At 43.1% G+C, this 23,918-nt stretch overlaps 1 protein-coding gene across 2 annotated transcripts; it reads left to right on the plus strand.

The window, feature by feature from the left end:
- Positions 1 to 6,878: 6,878 nt before the first annotated feature.
- Positions 6,879 to 18,344, plus strand: Mocs2 (molybdenum cofactor synthesis 2). Of its 2 annotated transcripts, none has more exons than XM_051183078.1 (6): positions 6,879 to 6,962; positions 7,820 to 7,941; positions 12,588 to 12,715; positions 13,803 to 13,953; positions 14,987 to 15,110; positions 17,357 to 18,344. In XM_051183078.1, exons 1-6 carry the CDS (start codon positions 6,945 to 6,947, stop codon positions 17,423 to 17,425), a joined length of 612 nt encoding a protein of 203 aa, XP_051039035.1. In that variant the 5' UTR covers positions 6,879 to 6,944; the 3' UTR covers positions 17,426 to 18,344. The 2 variants fall into 2 exon arrangements, with proteins under 2 accessions (XP_051039035.1, XP_051039036.1); XM_051183079.1 differs by lacking the exon at positions 6,879 to 6,962 and adding an exon at positions 8,999 to 9,143.
- The last annotated feature ends 5,574 nt before the right edge of the window (positions 18,345 to 23,918 follow it).

Consider the following 23,918-nt stretch of genomic DNA (forward strand, 5'->3'; position numbering starts at 1 on the left):
ATTCTGTTGGTGATGCATGCGTCGGTAGTTCGTGTTTATTTACCCAGCTTTTCCATTTCCAGTTGTGTTTTCTTTATTGCTTCTATTCCCATTTTCAGGCCGTAATCAGTTTACCTGTTTGCTTTTTCTTGGTTTTCTTTTAGGGATTTAGTGATTTCCTCTGAGTTTTGTTTGTCTCCCTCCCCCATTTCTTTAAGAGATTTGTTCACAGCCCCTTTAAGAACCTCTGTAATCTTCATGAAATAATGTTTAAGGTCCTTTTCTTGTGCTTCATCTGTTTTTGATTGTTGAGGTCTTACTGTTGTCGGATAGCTGGGCTCTGGTGATAAAATATTGCCTTTTGTGCTATTGTGTTTTTATATTTTTGGTTGTGAGCCGAGCCATCTCTCCAGCCTGTGTTATTGTGTTTTTACTCTGGTGTTTAGATATCAGGATTTGGGATGATTTTCAGTCTAGATGTTGATTCTTGCATTTGTTTTTGTTGGATGGGTGTTTTGTCCTTTGCTTTCTTTATTCCTCACTGGCCTTCTGGCCTAAGTGGCCAAGGGTTCTGGTGACTAATATGTTATCAGGTTCAGTAGGGTGTCCCCTCTGGGTTTTGGGGAGCTGGGGACCTCTAGATACAGCCTGGCCTTTGCTAAGGATGAAGTCCTGTTCTAAAGCTGTAGATCAGGATATGGAGCCCAGGACAGGAGATGCAGAGTGGAGTTCCTAGATCTCTCTGACCTCTGGGGTCCCTAGGACAAGCCTGGCCTGCAGTACAGTGGCCAGGGGCTGGAGTCCCTAGAGCCATCCTGTGCTCCAATAAGGCTGAATTCTGAGGGTGTAGACCTGTGGTTTCTACATCTGGCCTGGGCTCTGTGGTCCCTAGGATCAGCTTGGCCTCCTGTAAGTCTGCCAGGGCTGTGGGCCCTTGTATGGAGCCCAGAGGAGGCTGTGCAGGCTTTAAGGAAAGTTAACTGACAGTGGGCAGTGTCTTACTTGATAAAGTTCCTTGATCCTGCCTGGTGGAGATATGAGGCCCAGGGGTGGGGGTGTGGTCTGGGGTTGTTGGAGGATTAACGTAGTTTAGCAGGAGATGAGCAGTGCCTTACCTGGGGTGCTTAGGAGTTCTCTGGCCTCCTGTGCAGCCGCTGGGGATGGTGGCCTTAGTGTGGAGTCCAGGGGAGTGGGGAGGCAGTCTAGAGTTGGTGAGGGAGCTATAAGGGGTTTTAGTGGGGGCGTGGCCAGTGTCTTCCTTATCAGGCATCCCTAGATTCAGCCTGGTCCCTCTCCTCATGGCCTCAGTCCCCCCACCCCCACCCCCACCCCCGGGTTTCTGCCATTTCTTTGTTTGTTTGAAGTTTATGTTGTTCATTTTATGATAGGTTTTCAAAGGGAGAACAGGTAAATGCATGTGCCCGGGCCACCATTAGATTTAGTCAGAGAGTTCTAATTTAGTTAGAGATCCTCGAGTACCACGTGCTTCAGTTCTGCGTGGAAAACGCCTTTGTGCCCAGGCTTGCTTTCCTAACCCTCCCTTCCCTTTTCTTACCGCTCACTAGGAGAATTTCCCGAATAAACAGTTTATACACGAGCCCTGACTGCAGGTTACCTGTCTGGGAAACCAGGCTCAAGGCAGTTTGGCTTCCGTTACATTTAGCTATTAGGTTGTGTTTTATTATGTACGGACAGCGCCCATGCTCACCTAAGTTTTGTTGTATGTTTGAGCAGTTTTGATGTCTGTGCATTGCCCATGCCTCATTTTTAAAATCATGACACTTTGCTTTCTTTATGGATAAAGCTTGTTATGATGAAAGTAGTTCCACGTATACTATGTAGTTCCAAAGTTATTGCATATTTGCCTGTTACCTTCCTAGTCGGACAAGAGATCTTGAGATGTTTTTGTTCAGTTCCTCTTGCAGAGCATTTTATGGATATTACCCCCTGTCTCCTAATGCTAAATGTTACTGACAAGATACCACACGTGAGGTCATCTTTTTTTCCCCTTTGTATAAATAGCTTTGCTTATTCTTGCTGGAGACCAGAAGGATGTTTATCACAAAAATTCTATACGTGCCAGGCATGGTGGCTCACTCCGTTAGTCCTGGCGTTTGAAAGGTAGAGGGCAGAGGATCTCTGTGAGTTTGAGACCAGCCAGCTATGTATAGAGAGTTCGAGGCCAGCCAGTCAGAGCCACACAGTGAGACACTGTCCCAAAGAAAAATCAACACCAACGTGAAAAGTTGTCACTATACATTAGAATGTCTCCGCATTTTACTAGAACACGAAGTGTCCTTAGAATATCATATACGTTCTTCCGTTGCTTGGCAAAGTCTCCTTCTATTATAGCTTAAAATGCGGATCACGCTCCACTTGCTGTTTTCCAAAGATGCAGATTATCTTTATGTGCTGTGATATATACATCTATCCTGCATTTATTATGCGTTTACAGCTATTTAGCTCCTTTCCTTTGTTCACTCTAATTGCCCCCAGGGAAGACTCCTGGAGACAGAGCCCAGAGCAGTGGTTCTCAGTCTTTGGGGGGGGGGAATGAATGACTCTTTCCCAGCGTTGCTTAAGCTTATTAGAAAACACAGATAATTATGTTATAATTCGTAACAGTAGCAAAATTACATTAATGAAGTAGCAATGAAGTACTTTTATGGCCGGGGTCACCACAACATGAGGAATTTTATTAAGGGCTCACAGCATTTAGGAAGGTTAGGGACCACTGGTCTAAAACAGCAGAGTGTGATGCTTTCTTATTTAAAGTTTGGTTCTCAAATGGTATGGACATTCCCTTAAGAATTTCATTTCTACTTTGTGGTTCTGTATTATTCTTATTTGTAAATTTTTACATTCATTTACTTGTGTATGCTCACATTTGTGTGTGCGTGTGTGTGGGGGGGGGAGGAGATATTAGTGTGAGCTGTAGCCAGATGTAGCCGTCTACAGAGGACAACTTGCCTTAGTCAGTTTTCTACTTCTATGGGGTCTGGGAATCAGCTGACTTAGGACTTCACACACTAAGCCATCTCATCACCCTGGTTTTGTCTTATTCTTGAAATGTTCTTAACATAAGTTTGAGTTCTTATTACATATTCCCCACTATCTAGAGTGGATACATTTCAAGACCTCCAATGAATGTCTCAAAATACATAGTATCGTGTGTGTGTGTGTGTGTGTGTGTGTGTGTGTGTGTGTGTATACACACATATATATGTACATATAAAATTTGATAATTTCCCTCATATATAATAACTAATAATAAGACAACGCAATTGTAACCATATGTTGTAGTAGCTGTCATGAATATAGTCTCTGTCATAACACTTCTGTAGCTCCTTTTTAAGTGATGAGGGATGAATGTGGTAGGCAGTGTGATTTAGGACGTGTGAATGCAGCACTGTGATACCCTGATGGTCACTATGACAACAAGGGAGGCTACTAAGTGACTAATAGGTAAGTGGGAATATTGCCTGAAGGGACAATTTATGGTTCACAACCCAGGAAAAACAAAAAAAAAGATAACAAACTATTCAAAATTATATACAAACCAAAATTGTGATTTTTCTCTCAAAGCTTCTATGTGATAATTTTGGATTGCAGTTGACTACATGTAACTGAAATTGAAAAGTGAGATGGTGAATAAAGGTAACTATGGTAACCTCTCTCAGTGTAAACAAGCTGAGGACTTTTCTTTTGAAAAGCTTGCTTTCTATTATGTTTTCCCATCTCCTGTTTGCATGCTAAAGATTTGCATGCTAAAGAGTTTTATTTACTTATTTTTGGCTATATTTCTCCCATTAGGTTGGCTTATATTTAATGCTTCTGGCTTTATGCAAACTTCTTGAAAAATGTATCCTAGCTTATTTATTACAGTTACAATGTATCTCAGCTCTGCCCAGTAGTTCCTTGTCTTTCCTCTCTTATTTTATGAGCTATGCTGCAAAGGTTATCAAAGATAGCCCGTGGGACAAATTTGGGAACGTACTGTAAAAGCTGTGGTCATTCACTGCTCTTACTGCCACTGGTTCTCAAGGTGCAGAAGCAGAATTGAGATTGAGACAGGGATCACACCACACGGGGAGGGTTAATCCTTACGGCCATACGCCTCACAGAAGTCTGCTGAGCTCTGAAGTACTGGGAGAGGACAACCACCTGGAGTTCGAGAGCACAAGGCAGGGTGAGGTAGGGTGGGAGAACCCGCCTCAGGCGAATTGGTCTTCTGTTCATCGCAGCTTTAAAAGGTGATTTGTTCAGCTCAGGCTGCCATGCCATGGCCCTTAATATCCATGGTGCTGAGAAGTTTGTCCCAGATTCTTCTGGAGCTTCCCAAAGCTGCAGATGCTCAGTTCCCTTCTATGAGACAACACAGGGTTTGCATATGATTTATCTCCCCCTCTTGCATACAAGGCTGACTGTATTGTAGTGTGATAGGCTTATAAATAAAGGGAATTCATCGATCACTGTTCTGGAGGCCAGAAGTTTGAGATCTGGTGGCAAAATGTTTGGGTTTTGTTAAGAGTCTTCATGTTGTAGACTGACAATTTCTTGCTATATCTTCACATGACAGAAAGAGCAGCAATCTGCTTCTGTAGATTCCTGCTTACAAGGGCACCAATCCCTTTAACAGGGATATACTCTTATACCATCTATTTGTCTTCCATATACCTACCTCCCAATGCCATCAGGTTGCTGGGGTGGGTCAGGGTTTCAACTTAATGCATCTCAGGAGGATGCAGACATGTAGTTCACAGTGCTGGCAAATGCTCCTTGAGTCCTGAAAGAAACCTGTGCTTCAGATCGCATCCAACCTTTAACCATGTTTCAATTTCTATACATTATTATTATTATTATTATTTTACACAATTAAGGAGAGACATCCTGCTTCTGTTCTTGTCCTGTGTTCCAGTATCAGCCACTGCTTGTGACAAAGGCTAAAAGGTGTGCACAGTTTGGTCCTTATGGAGCTATTTAAAAATAGGACTTTACATGGTCTATTCATCAAGACCAGACATAGCCTGTACCTTCCCCAGAACTGGCTTCCAATCTCCTGTTCTTTATCTTCTAAGAGAATGGGTCTTCTATTTCTGCTTCATCACTTTCAAGGATTTCTTTTCCTCCAAATGATTCTGAAAAGTTGGTGTTTGGAGCTCTCTGGGATCTGTACTACAGTCCTTACAGGAGATTCGCTTTGCTTTGGCTAACAACAATTTGATCCGCTTCCTCCCCTCCTCCCTCCCTCGCTCCCCCCCTCTTTCCTTATGATGTGAGCATTTTGCATATCTCTTTGCGTATCTTAAATTTTGCCAAAATGAAATCTTGAAATCTGCCTTTTCTTTCACACCTTCAACTGGAAGACTGCATATTGTTTTTCAAGAACGTTTTTGAAAATGATCAAAGCATCTTTAACAGCTAGCTACCTACTTTTTGAGGTAAAAGATTTGTAATAGAAATAAGTAGCCTCAAGAGATATGTGTGTTTCTTTATACTTTTATTTCCTCCAATAAACTAGCAAGTATATGGAGTTTATATGGGGTTTGCTCTTTACAAATTACTAATGAATAGAATTATATGAGAAGTATGTCATATTTCCAAATACTCTCATTTGATCACAAAACGACCTCAATAAAATTTGTAAGGCATTGTGAAGTGTGCTCAACAATAGCATGCCTTTGCACTAAATATGCTTTAGTAACATGTCTTAATGACAAGTCTGCCTTTAGAAGTCATTGGTGTGGATTGGTGTTTGAAATTTTGGGTCACCTGTTAAAATGCATAATTTCAGGAGAACTTATGTAAATCTAGCCTTTCCAAAAAATTACTATCATGCTATCAGTTTTCAATGACATCGGAAATACTTTAAGGACATTATTCCAGTGTCCGTTCAACTCACACCAGCCTCCAAACATCTTCAGAAATATTTTCACTGATTATAAATTCTATTATAATCAGAGTTATGTAGGGACTGAGATTTGAAGACCTAGTCTCTATATTTTTTAACATAGCCTCAGTGTCTTCCAGTCAGTGAAGCCAAGTGTCATTCCAGCAGGAACCCTTGATGATATGCAGCAGATTCCTAGAGTTATATTAGATTTAATACTAAAAACAGATTTCAGAAATGTTTGAACAGACAAAGAAGTAGGCTATGGCTAAGATGTTTGGTGAGTATACAAATATTCAGATTAAAAAAAAAAAACAAAAAACAAAAAAAACAAAAAAAAAAATCCCAACAAAACAAAACAAAGCCTCTGAGCCAGGTGGTGGTGGTACACTCCTTCAACCCCAGCACTCAGGAGGCAGAGGCAGGTGGATGTCTGAACTTCAGGCCAGCCTGGTCTACAGAGTGAGTTCCAGAATAGCCAAGGCTACATTGAGAAATCCTGTCTCAAACAAACAAACAAAACAAAAACAGAAAACAAAACAAACATACAGCAACAACAACAAAAAACCCAAACCAAAACCCATATAACAAAGCCAAACGGAAACCGAAACCGAAACCCTGAAATGGGTAGATAGGTTGCATTTTAGAAACAGAAAAATTTTCACTTGAAATTCAGTTCAAGTAGAGGCTAAGCTGCCATTCTTGCCTCCTTTCTGTGAGCAATGTAGGGGAAAAAAAACAATGAATAGAAAAAAAATAGAGGCAAAACAAAACAACAAAAAAAGATTTACCCCACTAGTAACTCAGAATTGAAACAGCAAGATTCTCAACATAATTGTTGTTCTTTTATTTTCTTTTTTGAGCCAAGTCCATCAGGAAAACGGGAAGGTTTGCATTTTGACGGCTCATTTGGGGCGGGGCGGGGCGGGGCGGGGCGGGGCGAGGCGTGCGCACGCGCAGTGCCCACACGTCAGTGTCGAGCGGAGCGGAGCAGGTGGAGCTTCTGGCTGCGCATGCGCCTTGAGCCATCCTTCGCCTCCGCGGTGGTCAAGCGGCTTCCCGGGGATGCAGCGGGATGGTTCCGCGGTGCCAGGTGAGAGCGGGTGTGCGCGGGCGGGCGAGCTCGTGCGTGCCGGTCCCGCCCTCCCCTGCCCTCCCCGGCTCCGGGCCTTGCGCCTGCAGCTCGCTGAAGGTCAATCAAGCTCTGCCCCGGACTCCGGCCTGCAGGACCGGCGCTCCCTTCTGAAGGCTCCCAGGCTTCTTGTTTCCCTGGCGTTGGTGATGATTCATTTTTGACAGGCCCACGTTTACAGTTAAAACGCACCGGGTTGAGAATTGCTGCGCGGAGGTGCGCGTCCCCCGCGGGTTGGCAGGACCTGCGTAGCTTGCAGACCCCGTGGTTTATTGCCTAGAGACCCAGGTTGTACTGAGTGACGAGGGAGAGGTTTTGCATGGTCATGTCCCTTCGTTCCCAGGCTGATTGCCCAGGTTTGTTCTAGGCGGTGCCAGTTTATCCTGTAATTCAAGGCCATTTGCTTTGCTGCATGTCAGGTTTTGTGTGTTGTGTAATGTAGACCGGAATCAAAGGTCATTTGACCACCGTGAAGTGAAAGCCAGGCCTTTGCTGATTGGCTCATTTATTTCTCTTGTGTAATTCACCTCCTGACCCAGACCTGTGTTCCCTGCGTTGTGACTTAGGGAAGACTCAATTCTATGCCAAAGGGAGTCAGACTGGCCATGTTTTCTAAGGATTCAATGGTGCCACACACGCTTGTGGCAGGGTTAAAAAGTCACCGACTTTTTAAGAAGAAGAAGAAGAAGAAGAAGAAATCAGAACCGAGTGTAAAATGTTTGTCTCAAGTATGACCCTGTGGATGCGTTTTATGAGCAATTACACTCGGAAACTTCCCAGTGTGAATTGTTTAAAGGATCCTTTCTGTCTCCTTTCAGATTGAAGTGTTGTATTTTGCAAAAAGTGCTGAAATTACTGGAGTTCGTTCAGAGACCATTTGTGTGCCACAAGAAATCAAGGCGTTCCAGCTGTGGAAGGAGTTAGAGACACTGCATCCTGGGTAGTTAAAGTTGTAGTGTGCTTATAATGTGTAAAGTGTGTGTGTGTGTGTGTGTGTGCGTGTGTGTGTGTTGTAATACAAGAGTACTAGTTTTCCTTTTCTTGCAATGCTAAAGTTCTTGTATTTAGAAATGTCCAAGTGCCACAAAGAATATTACAGGTAATTTACTTAAAAAAATTAGACGCAGGAAAGTAGATACCCTAGACATGATTATATAATTTACAGTCATTTTTATAATTCCTAAGACATAAAATGTAAGTACTGCCTAAGATGAAAAGTTTAAAGATGCTGTTAAAAACAATGTTCACTGTAAATGTTTCTGTCCTTTTTCTTTAGTTTTATGAGATTAAAAAAAAAAAAAAGAAATATAACAAACCCTACACTTTGCTGACCTTGGGTTTTCTGACACTGGAAGAATTTCCTTCTGGTCTTGTCTGAAAGTTTGGAATGTAACTATCATCATCTTTACCTGAGCCCCCCCCAGGGATGGAATGTAGAAGGATTTATTTGGAAATGCCAATAATAGTGCTCCTTCTGTCTGCACAGAGAGGGTTCACCGGGAACTAATGCTGTACTGTGCACTCAGCAGGAAATACTTCCCCCTGACTTGGAACTTTCAGATTGCGTTCACTTTCAGTGTGAGAACTTGGCAAGACCTTTGCACTGTTTTGCCTACCTGTCCTCACGGGAGACTTCTCAGCCAGACCTACTACACATCTATCTACACTTAGGCCAGTGAAAAGGCCATGTTTCACTGTTTGGGAAGTTCTTATTTCTTTTTTTTTTCCCCTAAAGTTTTGAATATTGTTTAGTTTTGGGGTATTTGTTTCTTTCTACCCCACACATTCAGCTTTTCGGTGAATAGTAATCCAACGTATCTTTGTAGTCAAGTATCTCCTTTGAGCGATGTGCCCTCTACAGAATGAGACTTAGATTCATGCCTTTGTGAGGGGTGAGTTCTTTGATGCAGCTGAGGAGGTGTGAGGTCCAGCTCACTTTGAAATTTCTTCTTCTTTTTTCCACTTTGCAACTTCTATTCAGGCTGTTTCTCTTTCAGGCTGGCTGATGTTAGAAATCAGGTAATATTTGCTGTTCGTCAAGAGTATGTCGAGCTTGGAGATCAGCAACTCCTGCTTCAGCCTGGAGACGAAATTGCCATTATCCCCCCAATTAGTGGAGGGTAGCACATCGGAGCCGTCTAGGTATGTGGTATCTCCTTTACTTAGCCAAGCTTGTGTGAAGGATCTTGCACATGACAACTTGTATATGCTTTGCTGTTACTGTATATTCTTTGTGAGTCTGTCTGTATCAGTTCTTTGCTGATACAGCAGTAATTGAGAAATCTGCACTGATGGTAGGTATGGATGAACACTGTCTTCCATCTCCCACCAATTCTACAGTAAGCAGTTGAATGTCAGTGTGGCATGTTCGTTATAGTCATTTAACATTGCTTATCGAGACCTTGTGCTTGATGTGAGATGCTTGAGATCTTATTTTCATGGTGGAGAAACAAATTCAGAGAAGTTAAAAACAAAAACCCAAACCAAACAAGCTTCATCTTTGGGGACTAAAGGTGGCTCTGTCTGTAAAGTGCTTATAGAGACATGAGGACCTGGGTTGGGAGGCTCAGCACCCCTGTGAAGCCGGATGTGGCAGTATATACATTTCATTGCGGCACTGGAAGGCAGAGGCAGATGGATCCCGGGGATGTACAGGCCGTGGGACCCAGATTCAGTGAGAGACTCTGCAGCTGCAGGCAGCTTAGCTCACGGTGGAGTGGGATGCATATACATGCTCTTCCTGGTAGTTTGGGGGCATCAAGCTTAAGGATCGAGTCCAAGCAGCTTGTTTTATTGTCTGCTGAAGAATAGGAAAACTGTAAACTATATTATTATTGATTAGAAATTGTTCAAGCAATGGATTAAAAAAAAAAAAAAAGATAGGAATTTCCCCCCTAAAACAACAGTAAATATCCTACACAGAGGCAAAGGTTTGTCTCCATTAAAGGCAAGCCAGAAACTCCAGTTTTTCCTGGAAAGCTGCATAGCAGAGGCCAGCATGTCCACACTCAGGGCTCTGTCACATGCTTGCTGTCTGGACACCCTAGGATTCCCTGTCAGAGACAGAGCTTGGTTTCATGTGGGCATTCTGATCAGCATATCACCATGGTAACCTCAGGAGCGTTGCTAGTTGTAGTTGTTCAGACAGGTGCAAAAGATAGCATTGTATCGTGTCTGAGTGACTTATCCTAGCTAAGGTTGGAACCAGCAGGCTAAGCTTGAGTAGTCTTGTACAGTCAGAAGTATGAGGACTCAGTATGGTTGGTAGCACATAGGTGACCTGTTTGGTTTCTGTGTTATCAGAAAAAAAAAAAATGGGGTAAAGTAGTGGTTCTCAACCCGTGGGTCACGGCCCCTTCGGGGGTTGGATGACCCCTTCGCAGAGGTCACATATCAGATACCCTGCATATCGGGTGCGCTTACATTATGGTTCATAACAGAAGAAAAATTACGGTTATGAAATAATTTCATGGTTGGGGGTCACCGCAACACGAGGAACTGTATTAAGGGCTCCCAGCACTGGGAAGGGTGAGGACCAGGATGTAAAGGGACCAAGCCCCCGTGATGGCACATGGAGGTGTGAAAAATCCGGGAGTCAGTTGAATGATGTGGAAGCAAAGACTGGATTAGAAGGTCTTAGATTCTCAGCACTTTGAACACGTCTTTAATGATTCTCCGAGCCTGTCTCGGGATTTCTGCTGTGCTTCTCATGGCCGATAGTGTAAGGGCCTCTTACCTGGCCAGCCTCAGGCTAGCCTCTCCCCTCAACTCCTGTGATTCTAAGTACATCTTACTCTTTATTGTTCCAGAGTCTTGACATTTGTCTCTCCCTTTCATCATCTAAACCTTGTTCCCTTTCTTCAGGTGGTGACTTCTTATCTCTCAGGTTTCAGCTTTGAACATTTAGAGACCTTTGGGATCCCTTTATCTGCAACAGTCTGAGACCTGTTTGGGAAATTCGCTTATTTCTATTAGGTTATCTCAATGTGGTAGGTTTGTGATGCCCCCCTCCTCTGTGTGTGTGCGTGTGTGTGTGTGTGCGTGTGTGTGTGCGTGTGTGTGTGTATGTATGTATGTGTGTATGCGTGTATGTGTGTGTATGTATGCGTGTGTGTGCGTGTGTGTACGTGTGTGCATGTATGTATGTGTGTGTATGCATGTGTGTGTATGCATGTATGTGTGTATATGCATGTATGTGTGTATGTATGCATGCGTGTGTGTGTGTGTGTGTGTGTGTGTGTGTGTGTGTGTACACATGACACAGGATGCATGGGGAGATCAGAGGACAGCTTCTAGGAGTTGACTTTCCACCATGTCTTGAGCTTGAAACTTGGTAGTTAGGCTTGGCAACAGGTATCTTTACCTGCTGAGCCATCTTTCTGGACCTGTGGTTCTTCGTTGTTTTGCTTCTCATATTCAAATGTGAGCACCGATGCCGGGGAGTCTGTGCTTTTTGTTCCCCGCAGACCAGTGCCGAGTGTAGCCTCTGGCCCTCAGAATTTCTATTCCTATGGCAAACACCATGGCCAAAAGCAAGCTGGGAACAAAAGAGTCTGTGTCTGCTTACAACTGTCAGGTTGTACTCCATTGCTGAGGGGGGTCAGGACAGGAACTCAAGGCTGGAACTGAAGCGGAAGCCACGGAGGATGCTGCTTACTGGGTTGTCCCTCACAGTTTGCTTATCACACCTTGCTTTGACCACTTTCTTAGACCTGGGGGTGACTCTTTGCCACAGTGATCTGGGTCCTCTCCTATCAATCACAAATCAAGAAACTGCCCCCAAGGCTTACCTAAGCCAATCTGGTGGCGGCAGATTGAGGTTCCCTCTTCCCAGATAACTCTAGCTTGTGTCAAGTTGACATGAAACTACCCAGCATCGTACATGCAGATGGCTTTGCATAATACTGTTTGATGAAAAACTATAAAAGACTTTACACGATATCTAGGTAGTAAGAGGTCGTTACCTTCTTTCCTCCATGTCTTACCGTGCCTGAGCCAGATTGTGAAGGGCTCCTTGTTCCTGTGGGATCCATCATCTCATTGTAGTGAGATAGTCCGTCTGTGGCACGGACCACGCCCATTGGGGGGGTGGAGCCATAGGCGGACTATCCTGATCCTTATTTAACTGCGTTATCTCTTCTCTTTTCCCGTCTCTTGCTTGAATAAAGGTGCGGGCTTGGTGACTTAGTGGTTAGTGATGTTCTAGGTTGACTGGGGCTTGGTTGCATAGTGGTTAGTGATGTTCTAGATGGTGCGGGGCTTGGTGACTTAGTGGTTAGTGATGACATATACAGATGAAAGTGGTGATACCTCAGTTGTATTGTGATGAGAGAGATGAACCATAATTACATTCTTGGTGTATTTTGGCACATGATACAGATACATGCAAATGGCCGTGCCCATGTAGAATTTCTATAGCTCCATGAAGGATAGTAGTAGTTGTATTAGTTTGTTAAAACTTTGGACTTACCACTCAAATCCTCCTCTTCCCACCTGCTATAGAAAAAGTGGACATGGAAACCACATAAGAGTGGAATGTGTTACTTCTGACATGCTTACTGAGGGCTGTTGACGTCTTGCTTCTAGGAAAGATGTGGATGAGGTTGAAGAGAAACCCAAGGACATAATACAGTTCACTGCTGAGAAGCTGTCAGTGGATGAGGTCTCACACTTGGTGATCTCTCCGCTGTGTGGTGCAGTGTCTCTCTTTGTAGGTAAGTTAGTAATCTTCTTCTCTGCTTCTGTAGAGTAGAAACTAGTGAGTGCCTTCCATGTCAGTGTCCACAAAGGACACAGTGCCATCCATGTCAGTGTCCACAGTCAAAGGACACAGAGTGCCTTCCATGTCAGTGTCCACAGTCAAAGGACCCAGACTGCCTTCCATGTCAGTGTCCACAAAGGACACAGATTGCCTTCCATGTCAGTGTCCACAGTCAAAGGACACAGACTGCCTTCCATGTCAGTGTCCACAGTCAAAGGACACAGACTGCCTTCCATGTCAGTGTCCACAAAGGACACAGATTGCCTTCCATGTCAGTGTCCACAGTCAAAGGACACAGACTGCCTTCCATGTCAGTGTCCACAGTCAAAGGACACAGACTGCCTTCCATGTCAGTGTCCACAGTCAAAGGACACAGACTGCCTTCCATGTCAGTATCCACAGTCAAAGGACACAGAGTGCCTTCCATGTCAGTGTCCACAGTCAAAGGACACAGAGTGCCTTCCATGTCAGTGTCCACAAAGGACAGAGAGTGCCTTCCATGTCAGTGTCCACAGTCAAAGGACACGCAGTACTGAGTGGCAAACAAGACTGCCTGTGGAATTGGGCAGAGAATCTTCAGTTTTAGTTTTATCTTACTGTTTGATTAACAAGCCATATTAAATTACAGGGGTTAAATTAAATTAAAGGTCAATGCTAAGAGAAATTTTGCACTTCCCAAATATTGAGCTTCATTGTATTTGTTGATAATAATGAGAGCACAGATATTTTTCTTTTAAGCATGAAGCAACCCTGGGAAAGAGGAACACAGCTTGTTTGGGCATAGGAATGCTTTTAGGGAACTTGTTTAATTATTACTATTTCCTGATCATCTTGGAGATAATTATCTTTGTTATCCTAGTCAAGCTTTTCTTGTATAAAATTTAAACTAGGTTCTAGACAAATACACGCCACTTGTTTATAAGTTAGAAATAATCCTTTAAAAAAGAAAACTTCTGTAAATCAAGTATTTCTATTATAGGGAAAACTTTATTTTCACTGTGTGATTATGTGTTTTTTTAATTTTTAAATTTTGTTTTTAGGGACTACAAGAAATAACTTTGAAGGGAAAAAAGTCATTAGTTTAGAATATGAAGCATACCTACCGATGGCAGAAAATGAAATCAGGAAAATCTGTAGCGACATTAGGCAGAAATGGCCAGTCAGACACATCGCGGTGTTCCATCGACTTGGGTAGGATTTCTGTATCTTCCAAATGTTGACTGTGGTTGCTTTCCATCTGTATGTTGATATTGACTCAGACTCAGAAAGGATTGCATGTGTCTTCCCTGCCCCCACATCCCAGGACAACAGAGAAGGTTCCCCGTTTCTGCCGGGCCTGCTTGCTGGGTTGCAGCTTTGGATACCCCTGTTCCCTCTTTTGCTTTAGTGAAATTTAGCTGCCAAGACCTTCAGGCCCTGGCCTGAGCGCCTGTGGGAATGTCTCTTACATCCTGAGGTCTTTAGACAGTTGTTCTGGCCTCTAGGTTTCATGTATGATGAAAGTTGGCTGCGGATGTGAAGCCATTAAAAGCAATTCATTTTTCATACCACCAAAAGGAACAGCGTTCCAGGGTTTTAAAAGAAGCCAACAGTTAAGACATCTGTCATTATCTTGTTATTAGCTATAATTTTATTACTACTAACTGGTAATACTACTGGGTGTTGCAGATCCTGTTGCTTAAGATTAATTGATATTTATTATTTTTAATTGTATGTTAAGTGTGTGTGGTCACTTTAGTCTTTTTATATCTTACACTGTACCTTGTTTGAATTAGATACTTGTTGAATTAGAGTAGGGGTTCTCAACCTGTGGGCCATGACCCCTTTGTGGATCTAAATGACCCTTTCACAGAGTTTGTCTAAGACCATTGGAAAACACAGATATTTGTGTTTTAATTCATAACAGTAGCAAAATTACAGTTATGAAGTAGCAACGAAAATAATTTTATGGTTGGAGGTCACATGAGGTGCTGTATTAAAGGGTCACAGCTTTAGGAAGGCTGTGAACCACTGAATTAGAGAGACCCTTTCTTTCTTAGTCCCCATCAAAGTTTTATGGATAGATGCTAATTCCCACTGACTATAACTGACATGAATTCTCATCTTCTAGTTAGACTAGATATCCAAATAAAGTAGAATTACACTATACCTCTAATATACGTGCAGATTTCTTTAACATGTGAATTAGGAGATGTTGGTAATTTTCTTCATCACCTTTTTACAGTTTGGTCCCAGTGTCGGAAGCGAGCACAATCATTGCGGTGTCCTCGGCTCACAGAGCTGCGTCCCTTGAAGCCGTGAGCTATGCCATTGACTCTCTGAAAGCCAAGGTGCCCATATGGAAAAAGGTGAGTGAAGACAATGCCTCATTCTGCCACGTGGCCATGATTTTATTCATACGTTCAGACTATGGCTTCATGTACCTCGCGTGCCTGTAGACTCTTGTTTTCCTTATCTGAAATGGTGCATTTATGTAGAGCTGTTTTCCAGGTGTCAGTGTAAAACGTGTCTGTCCCACGGAAACGCACGGTGTAGAGAAGCCTCCACAAGTGCTGGCAGTTAGCGTTTGCTAATACGTACGGTTTTGCGCTTCATAAGGCAATCTCCCTTCGGTTAGGACTGTTCGCCTAGAGGTCTTTCTTTGGAAATTTAGAATAATGTTGGCTACTTAGTCTTTGGCTAAGGTAAACGCTCCTTAAGACAAAAAAAGGCTTTATCTAGTGGTACTTTCCACAGGGCGGGAGTGTGTCTCAGAAAATGCTTAATAGGAGGATTAGAAACCGGATGGTTACCAGAAATGGTGTGGCTCATCTACACTTCCTGCACTGTGGAGGAATCACAAGCTTATTCTGTCCTAGGTGACATAGACCTTATCATATATCCCATCACACACACGCGCGCGCACACACACACACGTATGTATACATACATGTATTTATGTGTATATATAGTGTACATATAATGAAATATATAACGAAAACATTAATAGGGCATTCTGTAGTGTTTTCTGCTGATAAGTCAAACAAGAATACAAGATCGAGGAATTCTTTGGTAAAATGGAGCATTCTGAAGGGACGCCTCCATCCCTCCCACCCCCTGCTCTCCACCCCTTCACTCTCCCCTCCCCCTCAACCCCCCCCCCCAGAACTGAGCAGACCGTTTTGCACTTGGAAATCTTGGAAATGTATACCTAGGCATCTGAGTCTAGAATTCCCCCAACGGTGTGTCTGTTCCCAAAGCTGAGGAACCGATGCCAGCTGTAAGAATCAGAAGAACCACGCAGGACTCAAAGGAGTGGCCGACCTCAGTCAGTGGGAGGGCTATCGAGTGCGGTACTGACCCAGGGCCCGGGAAACTGAGTGGACATATTTTCTGGGTGAATTTGACCCGCTGTGTGGGCTAAAGAGTTTGGGAACTCCTCTGGGATAACAGGGTAGAGTATGTGTAAAGGCCTCATGATTCTGAGAGAATGGCAGGCAAGCCTGCACAAGGGAGGCGACCTGAGAGCATCCCGATGAGGTTCATGTCACTGGAGAGGGGCAGACAGACAGGGCAGCGGGCGGGGCCCAGCTCTGCAACTGAGTGAGTGGGCGCGAGCCCTCACTGTTTCTTCGAGGAACATTGGATTTTCTATTTGCTTTTCGTGGTCTGCAGAGGACCGGGAAAGTTCAGGTGCTCAGGAGCAATCGAGTAGAGCAGGGAACCCAGACCTCATCCAGGAGCGGACAGAAGGCATTATTGCCGCCCCCCCCCCCCATGATGTGCAGGGCAGGCCTTTCAGACCAAGGATATAAAATGGCTGTTGTAAGGAAGGTGAGAGAACCCAGGAAAAGCAATTCAGCAGAGGATGATAGAGACAGAGAGGGAGGGAATGGAGGAGGGAGGGGGTTGGGGGGGAGAGGAGAAGAGGGGAGAGGGAGGAGAAGAGTCTTAGAGGTGGGAACTGCAGGAATGAAGAATTTAAGGGCAGTTGAGCCTGGGTTTGGCTCACTGTGGCGGTGAAATCCGGCCAGTGCAGGAAGAGGCAGTGGCTCTCCTCGCCCTCTTGGGTTGTCTGAGTTCCAGTCTGATTCTTCACCTAGTTCACACTTGCAGCTCACCCGAGACACAGACAGGCAAGGGGGCTGCAGGCAGGTAGAGGGAGCTGCGTAGAGGCCTCAGGGGACTGCCGCAGGCACGTAACTTCACAGCCGGTGGAAACCCAGTCCACCCCCAGTTTCAGGAATGCCCAAGTAGGTGAGTTTGGAAAGAAAAAAAAGGTTTAAAGCTAAAGACTTTGCATTTTCTCGTTCACAATTTAGCTCTTGATACACAAGTAGAGATGAGAGAGGTAGGTGGTCCAGAGTCCAGATGGGATTGTTTACCCTCTTGGGTAGTTGCATCTCATCTCGTCTCGTGACAACTTCTGGCCTGCCATCTGTGTTTGTGCTCTTGGTGCCTCGGGGAGTGTTACTTAGGCACAGTAGCAGTAGATGTACTGTTCTCTTTGCTGATTTGTTCAAGTGTGGTTTTTTTTTTTTTTTTTTTTTTTTTTTTTAACAACTCTCGATACCGTAATGCATTTTGAGTATCTGCTGTGGTTCTGTTTTTTTAGGAAATATATGAAGAATCAGCATCATCTTGGAAAAGAAACAAAGAATGCTTCTGGACAGCTGATGATTAGTCTCTTAATTTTTGGTACACTAAGTCTTAAAAGTGGTATACAATCTCTTAGGTTACACCAATGTAGAAATAGCAGAATGCGTGAATGTGTGGGGTGAGGGGCTGCCTAGGAACTAAAGATGGCAAGAAATGGCTTACTTCAAATATGAGATAAGGTCTCTGTGCTAGAGAACCCTCCAGTGACTAACTCCTAATTGTAGCCAGCTTACAATGAGCTGTGGCCTTCCTTTTACGGTCAGTTGTCCTGGGGAGACTTCTCTGTCTATTGTTGCCAAGTACGTATTACAAAAATTTGGCAGGATCAGAAAGTCATTTTCAGTTTTGGTATTATATATTTTACATAACTTAAAAGTGAAGCTAAACAAATCATGATTCAAACAGCCTAAATCCTGTTTATAGTCATCGATAATACCTAAGGAATTTTATATTGCGGAGATCGCCATGATTTCAATATCTATAGTTAGAGATAATACCTAAGGAATTCTATATTACAGAGACCGCTATGACTTCAGAACCTATAATTATACAATAAAGCCTTTTATATTTAATTAGTCATCAGTATTCTAATGTTTATACAAATTAGCATAGAATTGTTGCAAAACTAACTAGCACAAAGTGGTTTGCATTAAAATAGTGTCTGATGTTTAAAAGTTGGTTCACAACTATTTAGAGAGATTATGTAATTATTTATATTAAAGTAGAATGGATAGTTTTCATAATGTTTATGTAACATTAGCCTGTGCAAAGTTATTACTAAACAAATTAAATTTTTTCTGCAAGACTATTATACCAAACATCTGGTTTTTGATTGGTCAAGCAATCATGACAGGTTTGAACACAAACGTTTCATATAATTTGTCTTAAATTTTTTGGCTTTATCGATATATATTTGACGAGTAAAATATATTTAAGTTCTGTAATGTGATGTTGAGATGCTTATATTGTAATGTGACCATCCCAACCCACATGAATAACACAGCTGTCACTTTATACAGCTTCACTGTGGGGTGGGGGCTTAAGGAGCACTCTGAGCTCATAAAGAATTAAGACACCAGCATAACTGGATAATTGATATCATCATAGAATTAGCAACATTCATACTAAGAATAAAAACTACTTTTAAACAGTTACACTGAAAGGGTTTTTCTTCTTTGTCGAGTAGCTTATTAACCCTATTTTCTATATCCAGGAAAACCACGTCTTACCTATTTAGTTCATATGTCCAACAGATGTTCTCTACAAGCCTATCAAATGACAAACTCCAACCCGTGTCCCCACCTTTATTTTCATAAGAAGATTGTCTGTCCTGATGGCTGTGACCCACAGGGTAGCCATGCATCCTCAGGGGTCGCTTGGTTACTTTGCTCTGTCCCTTGGTCTGTGCCCATTCTCTTAGTGTTTGGGGTCATCTGTGTATGTTACCCTTCTCACGTTAGAACCCCCCCTATCCTTCCCCAAACTTTAGTCCGCGTCGGTGGGGGATCAAGAGCTGGGCTTTGGAGTCAGTTACCCTAACCCCGAAAACACATTATGTTACCGGGCCACTGTGTATATTCCTAGGATTTTGCACACACACACACACCCATGTTAATGTGTTGCGTTTAATATTGATACAAGATGCTTTCAAGTTTTAAGATGTGTCTACCGCTGCTGCGGAGAGCATGCCTTTAATCTCAGCTCTGGAGAGGGTCTCTGTGATGCAGCATAGTAGCTGGCCTTCCTCCTCACCAGGCTTGCTGCTTTTCTGTGGCTGGTATGGGCACGTACCTTCTGCCTCTTCTAGATTGTTCTTCTGAGATTTATGTGCCCTTCTTCTTACCCTTGTCCCAGTGTTACTTGCACAGACTGCCGTGATTAAAAGTAGGATTCTGCCCATTTCCTGTGCTCAAGTTTTGTCAGGGCGCCTGATGCCCTCTGAAGTACTGCATCCAGTAGTTTATCATCGTCCTCAGCCTCAACTTCTTGAGATCAAGGGCTTTGCCACCAAAGTGCATGAGCTTATGGCATTGACTCAAATATTTGTGGGGTGAATGTTGGTGCTGTTGGTTTCGCACACCGTGTCTCCAGTCAAACACTCCTGACATGTAAGTTGTACTACATACAGATGTGAAAAAAGCCTCTGGTTAAATGAACTAGTGGGCTAATGTAGCTGTTCTATTCCATTGTGTGTTGTAATTAGTAGAATTATCCAGCAGAGGGCAGTAGATCCAGCCCTGTAATTGTGACTGACTGAGATTTTACACTGACTAGAACCAAAAAGTTGAGTTTAGTGTAGCCAGCCATTCTATAAGGCTAGAGTGGCCCTTAAATGTTGCCTAATGTTTGATCTTTAATTGGTATCTTATTTAAAAATTAAGGGTGAGGGGCAGAATTTTAGAGAAATTTTGTTTGTAGTCTTTAATATAGAACGGTAAAAGGAATCAAATACCTTTAAAAAAATTTTACCCTTTAAAAAAATGAGTAAATATAAAACTATTATATAGTGACCTGTATGGGACAAGATGGTGGCTTTAATACAGGGTTTAAGATGCCCAGGAGTCGTTGGCCAACACAAAATGGATTCCATTCTTTTTGTTCTGCTTTATTTTGTCCATGTTTTGATGGGCAGGGGAAGGAGAGAGCAGAAACAAAACCAAAGTTGGATGAGTAGGGAGGCTGGAGGGTCTGGGAAGACTCGAGTGAGGGAGAAGAGTGTTGTCCAAACACGTCTGAAAATGTTTAAGTAAAAGAGTAATACAGGGTCTTTCTGTAAAGAAAAGTAAGGCAGAAAACTCACAAACAAAACAATAACAACAAAAGTTCTTTTACTTCTGGCTTATCTCTTCAGCACTTGCTTGCCAAAAGAAGGCTGTACGTTCTTGGGTGGGAATTCACACGAAGGAATGCCTGATGCCTGAATGGGAGATGGCTTGACATCGATACAGGTGGCCACACAGTCACATGGTCCCTGAGCACATAGGGACTGCCGTGCAAGTAGGGAGCACAGACTGCAGTCAATCTAGCTCCAGTTCAGTTCAGCGCGTGCGGCTTCTTCTTAACATCCAAGTCACCTCTCACTTCAACTTCGGATGTTCTAACTGTGCTTTGATTTTTTTTCCCACCAGACCAGAAACTTAGGCAAATGGCAGCCGGGCTCCTCAAATTGAATCTTGAATGTGTTCTGAAGCAGGAGTCCCCAAGACACATTTATAACTTTGCAATAAAAACCCATGTAGAGTAGCTAACTTTCACAAAAGTTTTAATGATATTTAACAACAGGGCATGCAAAGAACGAATTACAGTCAAATAAAAAGTTTCTGTCTGGTTCTCGTGCTTTGATACCAGAGAAGCTTTTATTTATGTCAGTTACTGCAATTTGATCATCTCCAAGAAATCAAATAAATTCTCCAAGTTGGCATACAACAAATACATTCATCTTACTTCTGTTGGAGAGGAAATTACAAAACATATTACTCAAACCTGCAAACATTACATCTTACCAAGATTACTCATCATGCATGAAGGAAATAAGACAATCTCCTCCTTTAAAAATAGACAATTCTAATATAGTTATAGTTGTGCAATATATACATTTACATTCTGGCTTCAGTTGCCAAAGTCAAGTACAAACAGTACAATCTATGTATTTACACAACTACGTCTTTATAATTTAAAATTCAAAGTAGTAAATATTTTACTCCCAAATTTGCTCCCATGTTTATCTTTCAATTCTGGATGTGTGCTCTCTCATGTTATCAAACACAAACTTTCCTGAATGCACACGAGGGTCCTGGAAGACTGTGTATGGCACTGTTCTGTGTGTAAGGAGTCCTGCCTTCTGTGGGAGGGATTCTTAATGAGGTTTTCACACGTTAGGTGACAGCTCTGTATCAGGGTAGACACAGTAAGACACCGTAGTTTGTAATTTAGAATAATCACTGAGTGCCTATCATAAATTGGCTTTTTTTTTTTTTTTTTTTTTTTTTTTTGTTCTTCACAGTTAAAAGGCAAGTTTCACTGTTTTATAAAAATAGCAGGCTAGAGAAACATCTGTCCAGTTAGGCACTCATAGTTTGCTGTGAAAATGAGCAGTGCATAGTTTTAAGTGAATCCAGTTTCTTTATTACACAGTTTTACGTTGCTGCTGTTTATAGAGTTGTGTGGTTACCATGCAGGAAGCAACTGAGGTTTTTAATAACACATTTTGTGATATACCATTTATGAAATGGAAAATTTAACCTGACATCTCTTGAGTCCTATACTTTTAAACCAAAGATATGGTTGAATGAACTGCATAACTTCCTTTCAAACATTGCCTATCCCCGCTCCAATAACTGCTTGAGAACATTCATCTTTGCTTAAAATGTCTTGAAAAATACAGGAGTCATTTAATAAAGACTGGTTGTGGGGTTCAATGGGGACATTTGTTATTGTCATGACCATGGGGGAAGATGCAATCCAACCCTGAGTAGGTAGAGGTAATGGATGCTGCCTCAAACCCTGTAAGGAACAAGACAGCTCCTCTCCTCATAAAACTACCTGCTCCAAAACTGCAGTATTGGTAAGGTCACAAACCCTGGGCTAGTGTGGAAATGGGTTAGAGACTGCATGGGGTCTTGGTTGTAACCCAGCCTTACCCCCTTAAAACTAATTATAGCTGATGCTAAGCCAAGGCTAATCAAAGGTCTCAAGCTCTGTGTGTGTAGGAGTAGGTGACCCTGGTTTACTGCCTGCAGGAGGAGAGGGCGGCAGTAAAATAAAGGAAACGTGTGCAGTGGGCACTGGTAAAGCACACTAGAAAGTATGTGTGTCTGTGTGTGTGTGTGTGTCTGTCTGTGTGTGTCTGTCTGTGTGTGTGTCTGTCTGTCTGTGTATGTGTGTGTGTGTCTGTGTGTGTGTGTGTCTGTGTGTGTGTGTGTGTCTGTCTGTCTGTGTGTGTGTGTCTGTGTGTCTGTGTGCAGTAGGCTAACGTGGTGTTTTTGAAGTATTCTCTATCAACCTAATGACTGGTTTCTCCACTCTAAAAGAACATTTTGGTTAGAATGGCATGATGGCTCCACACAGCTGTTAAAAGAATTGGATCCTGCATCAACTAAGAGAGTACCAAGCTGTTTTTCCTCTGCCTCCCTGACATTTACAGCTAATATTTTTTTTTCCTTTCTGTTTGGCTTTGTCAAGGATGAAGTAAGCCACTAACTGGTCCAATTAGCTCTGTTCTGCCACTCGGGCCTGGCCATCCATACACACACACCACAGGGGCAGGCAAGCTGTTTTTCCTGTTGCCTCTCTGGGTGCTGTTCTCGGGGCCTGTGCAGTGGGAAATCCCTATGACTTCCCCTTTCATAAGGAAAACAGAGAAGTTCCTGGCGGTTAAGAACAGCTTCATGCATATAGTGTGTGACAGAGTGGCTTCTGCTGCTGTCCCTCGAGCCTCTTCCTCCTGGCTCTCTTCTGGGGAATGTACAGACTCAGAAATAAGCTGCAAATGGGTGGGCGAGGCGTGCAACTCCCTGGATTGCAGCCTGTTTACTCCACCACGCCTAGTGCTTGTCAAGACTGCACTTGGGGGGATGTTGGGGCTTTAGGCCAGCCCAACCTAGTAAGAGTCCAAGGACTCAGGCTTGGCTTTTGCTGCCTGAGTCAGGCACAGAGGGTTCACCTGCTACGCTAGTGGTTCCCACTGCTCCTCCAACCCACACATCTCTGAGCTGTTCTGGTTGCCTTCCTTATGACGGCAACAGCTACACATTCAGGCCTAGTTTTCTTTCTTGTGCAGCAGCCCCCTAAAGCTAAGGAGCGTAGAGAGCGATGGCAGGCGTGTGAACTAAACAGGGGTTGTTCTCAGCCCAACACCTGGGGTGGTGTGTGTGTGTGGGGGGTTGGGATTCATGGTGTGGGAGATGTGGGTGGCAGACAGAGGAAAGACAGCTGCTGGGAAGAAAGGCAGGCCCCAGGGAAGGGGAGACCCAGGAGGCATTCAGCAGAAGAAATTGTTTATCTCTGGCAAATGCACTAGGTGCCTCCCCCCTAGCTGGCCAACTGAAAGAGAAAGAACTCTTGCTAGTCCTAAAAGGAATGCCCCTCCCCCTTTCCTTTGGAAAGGGATGGCTCCAGCAGATAGTTATGCTATAAATTTGTTACAGTATAGGTTACTAGTAAATTTTGGTGCCTTGGCCTTTTAAACTGTCCCTCGCCCAGCATAATGTTTGTGGAAGTATCTTTAGTAGGTGGTATACTTATTTGCAAATATTTTATATATATATATATATATATATATATATATATAATCTGTATTTCTCTTGATTATTTAAGCATGTTTATAGTAAGATAGGACTCAGAAGAGGCAGTCAGAGCCTATAAGAAACTAACGAGTTTTATCTGTTTTTCCCTTAAGATCCTGCTAAGCAGACACTTTATGATTAAGCTATGAGTCAGCATCATCTCACCTTTTGCTTTTAGACAGGATCTCCTTAACTTGTCCAGGATAGCCTTGAACTCACTGTACAACTCTGGGA

The sequence above is a fragment of the Phodopus roborovskii genome, unplaced genomic scaffold, assembly GCF_943737965.1.
Source record: "Phodopus roborovskii unplaced genomic scaffold, PHOROB, whole genome shotgun sequence".
NCBI classification, from domain to species: domain Eukaryota; kingdom Metazoa; phylum Chordata; class Mammalia; order Rodentia; family Cricetidae; genus Phodopus; species Phodopus roborovskii.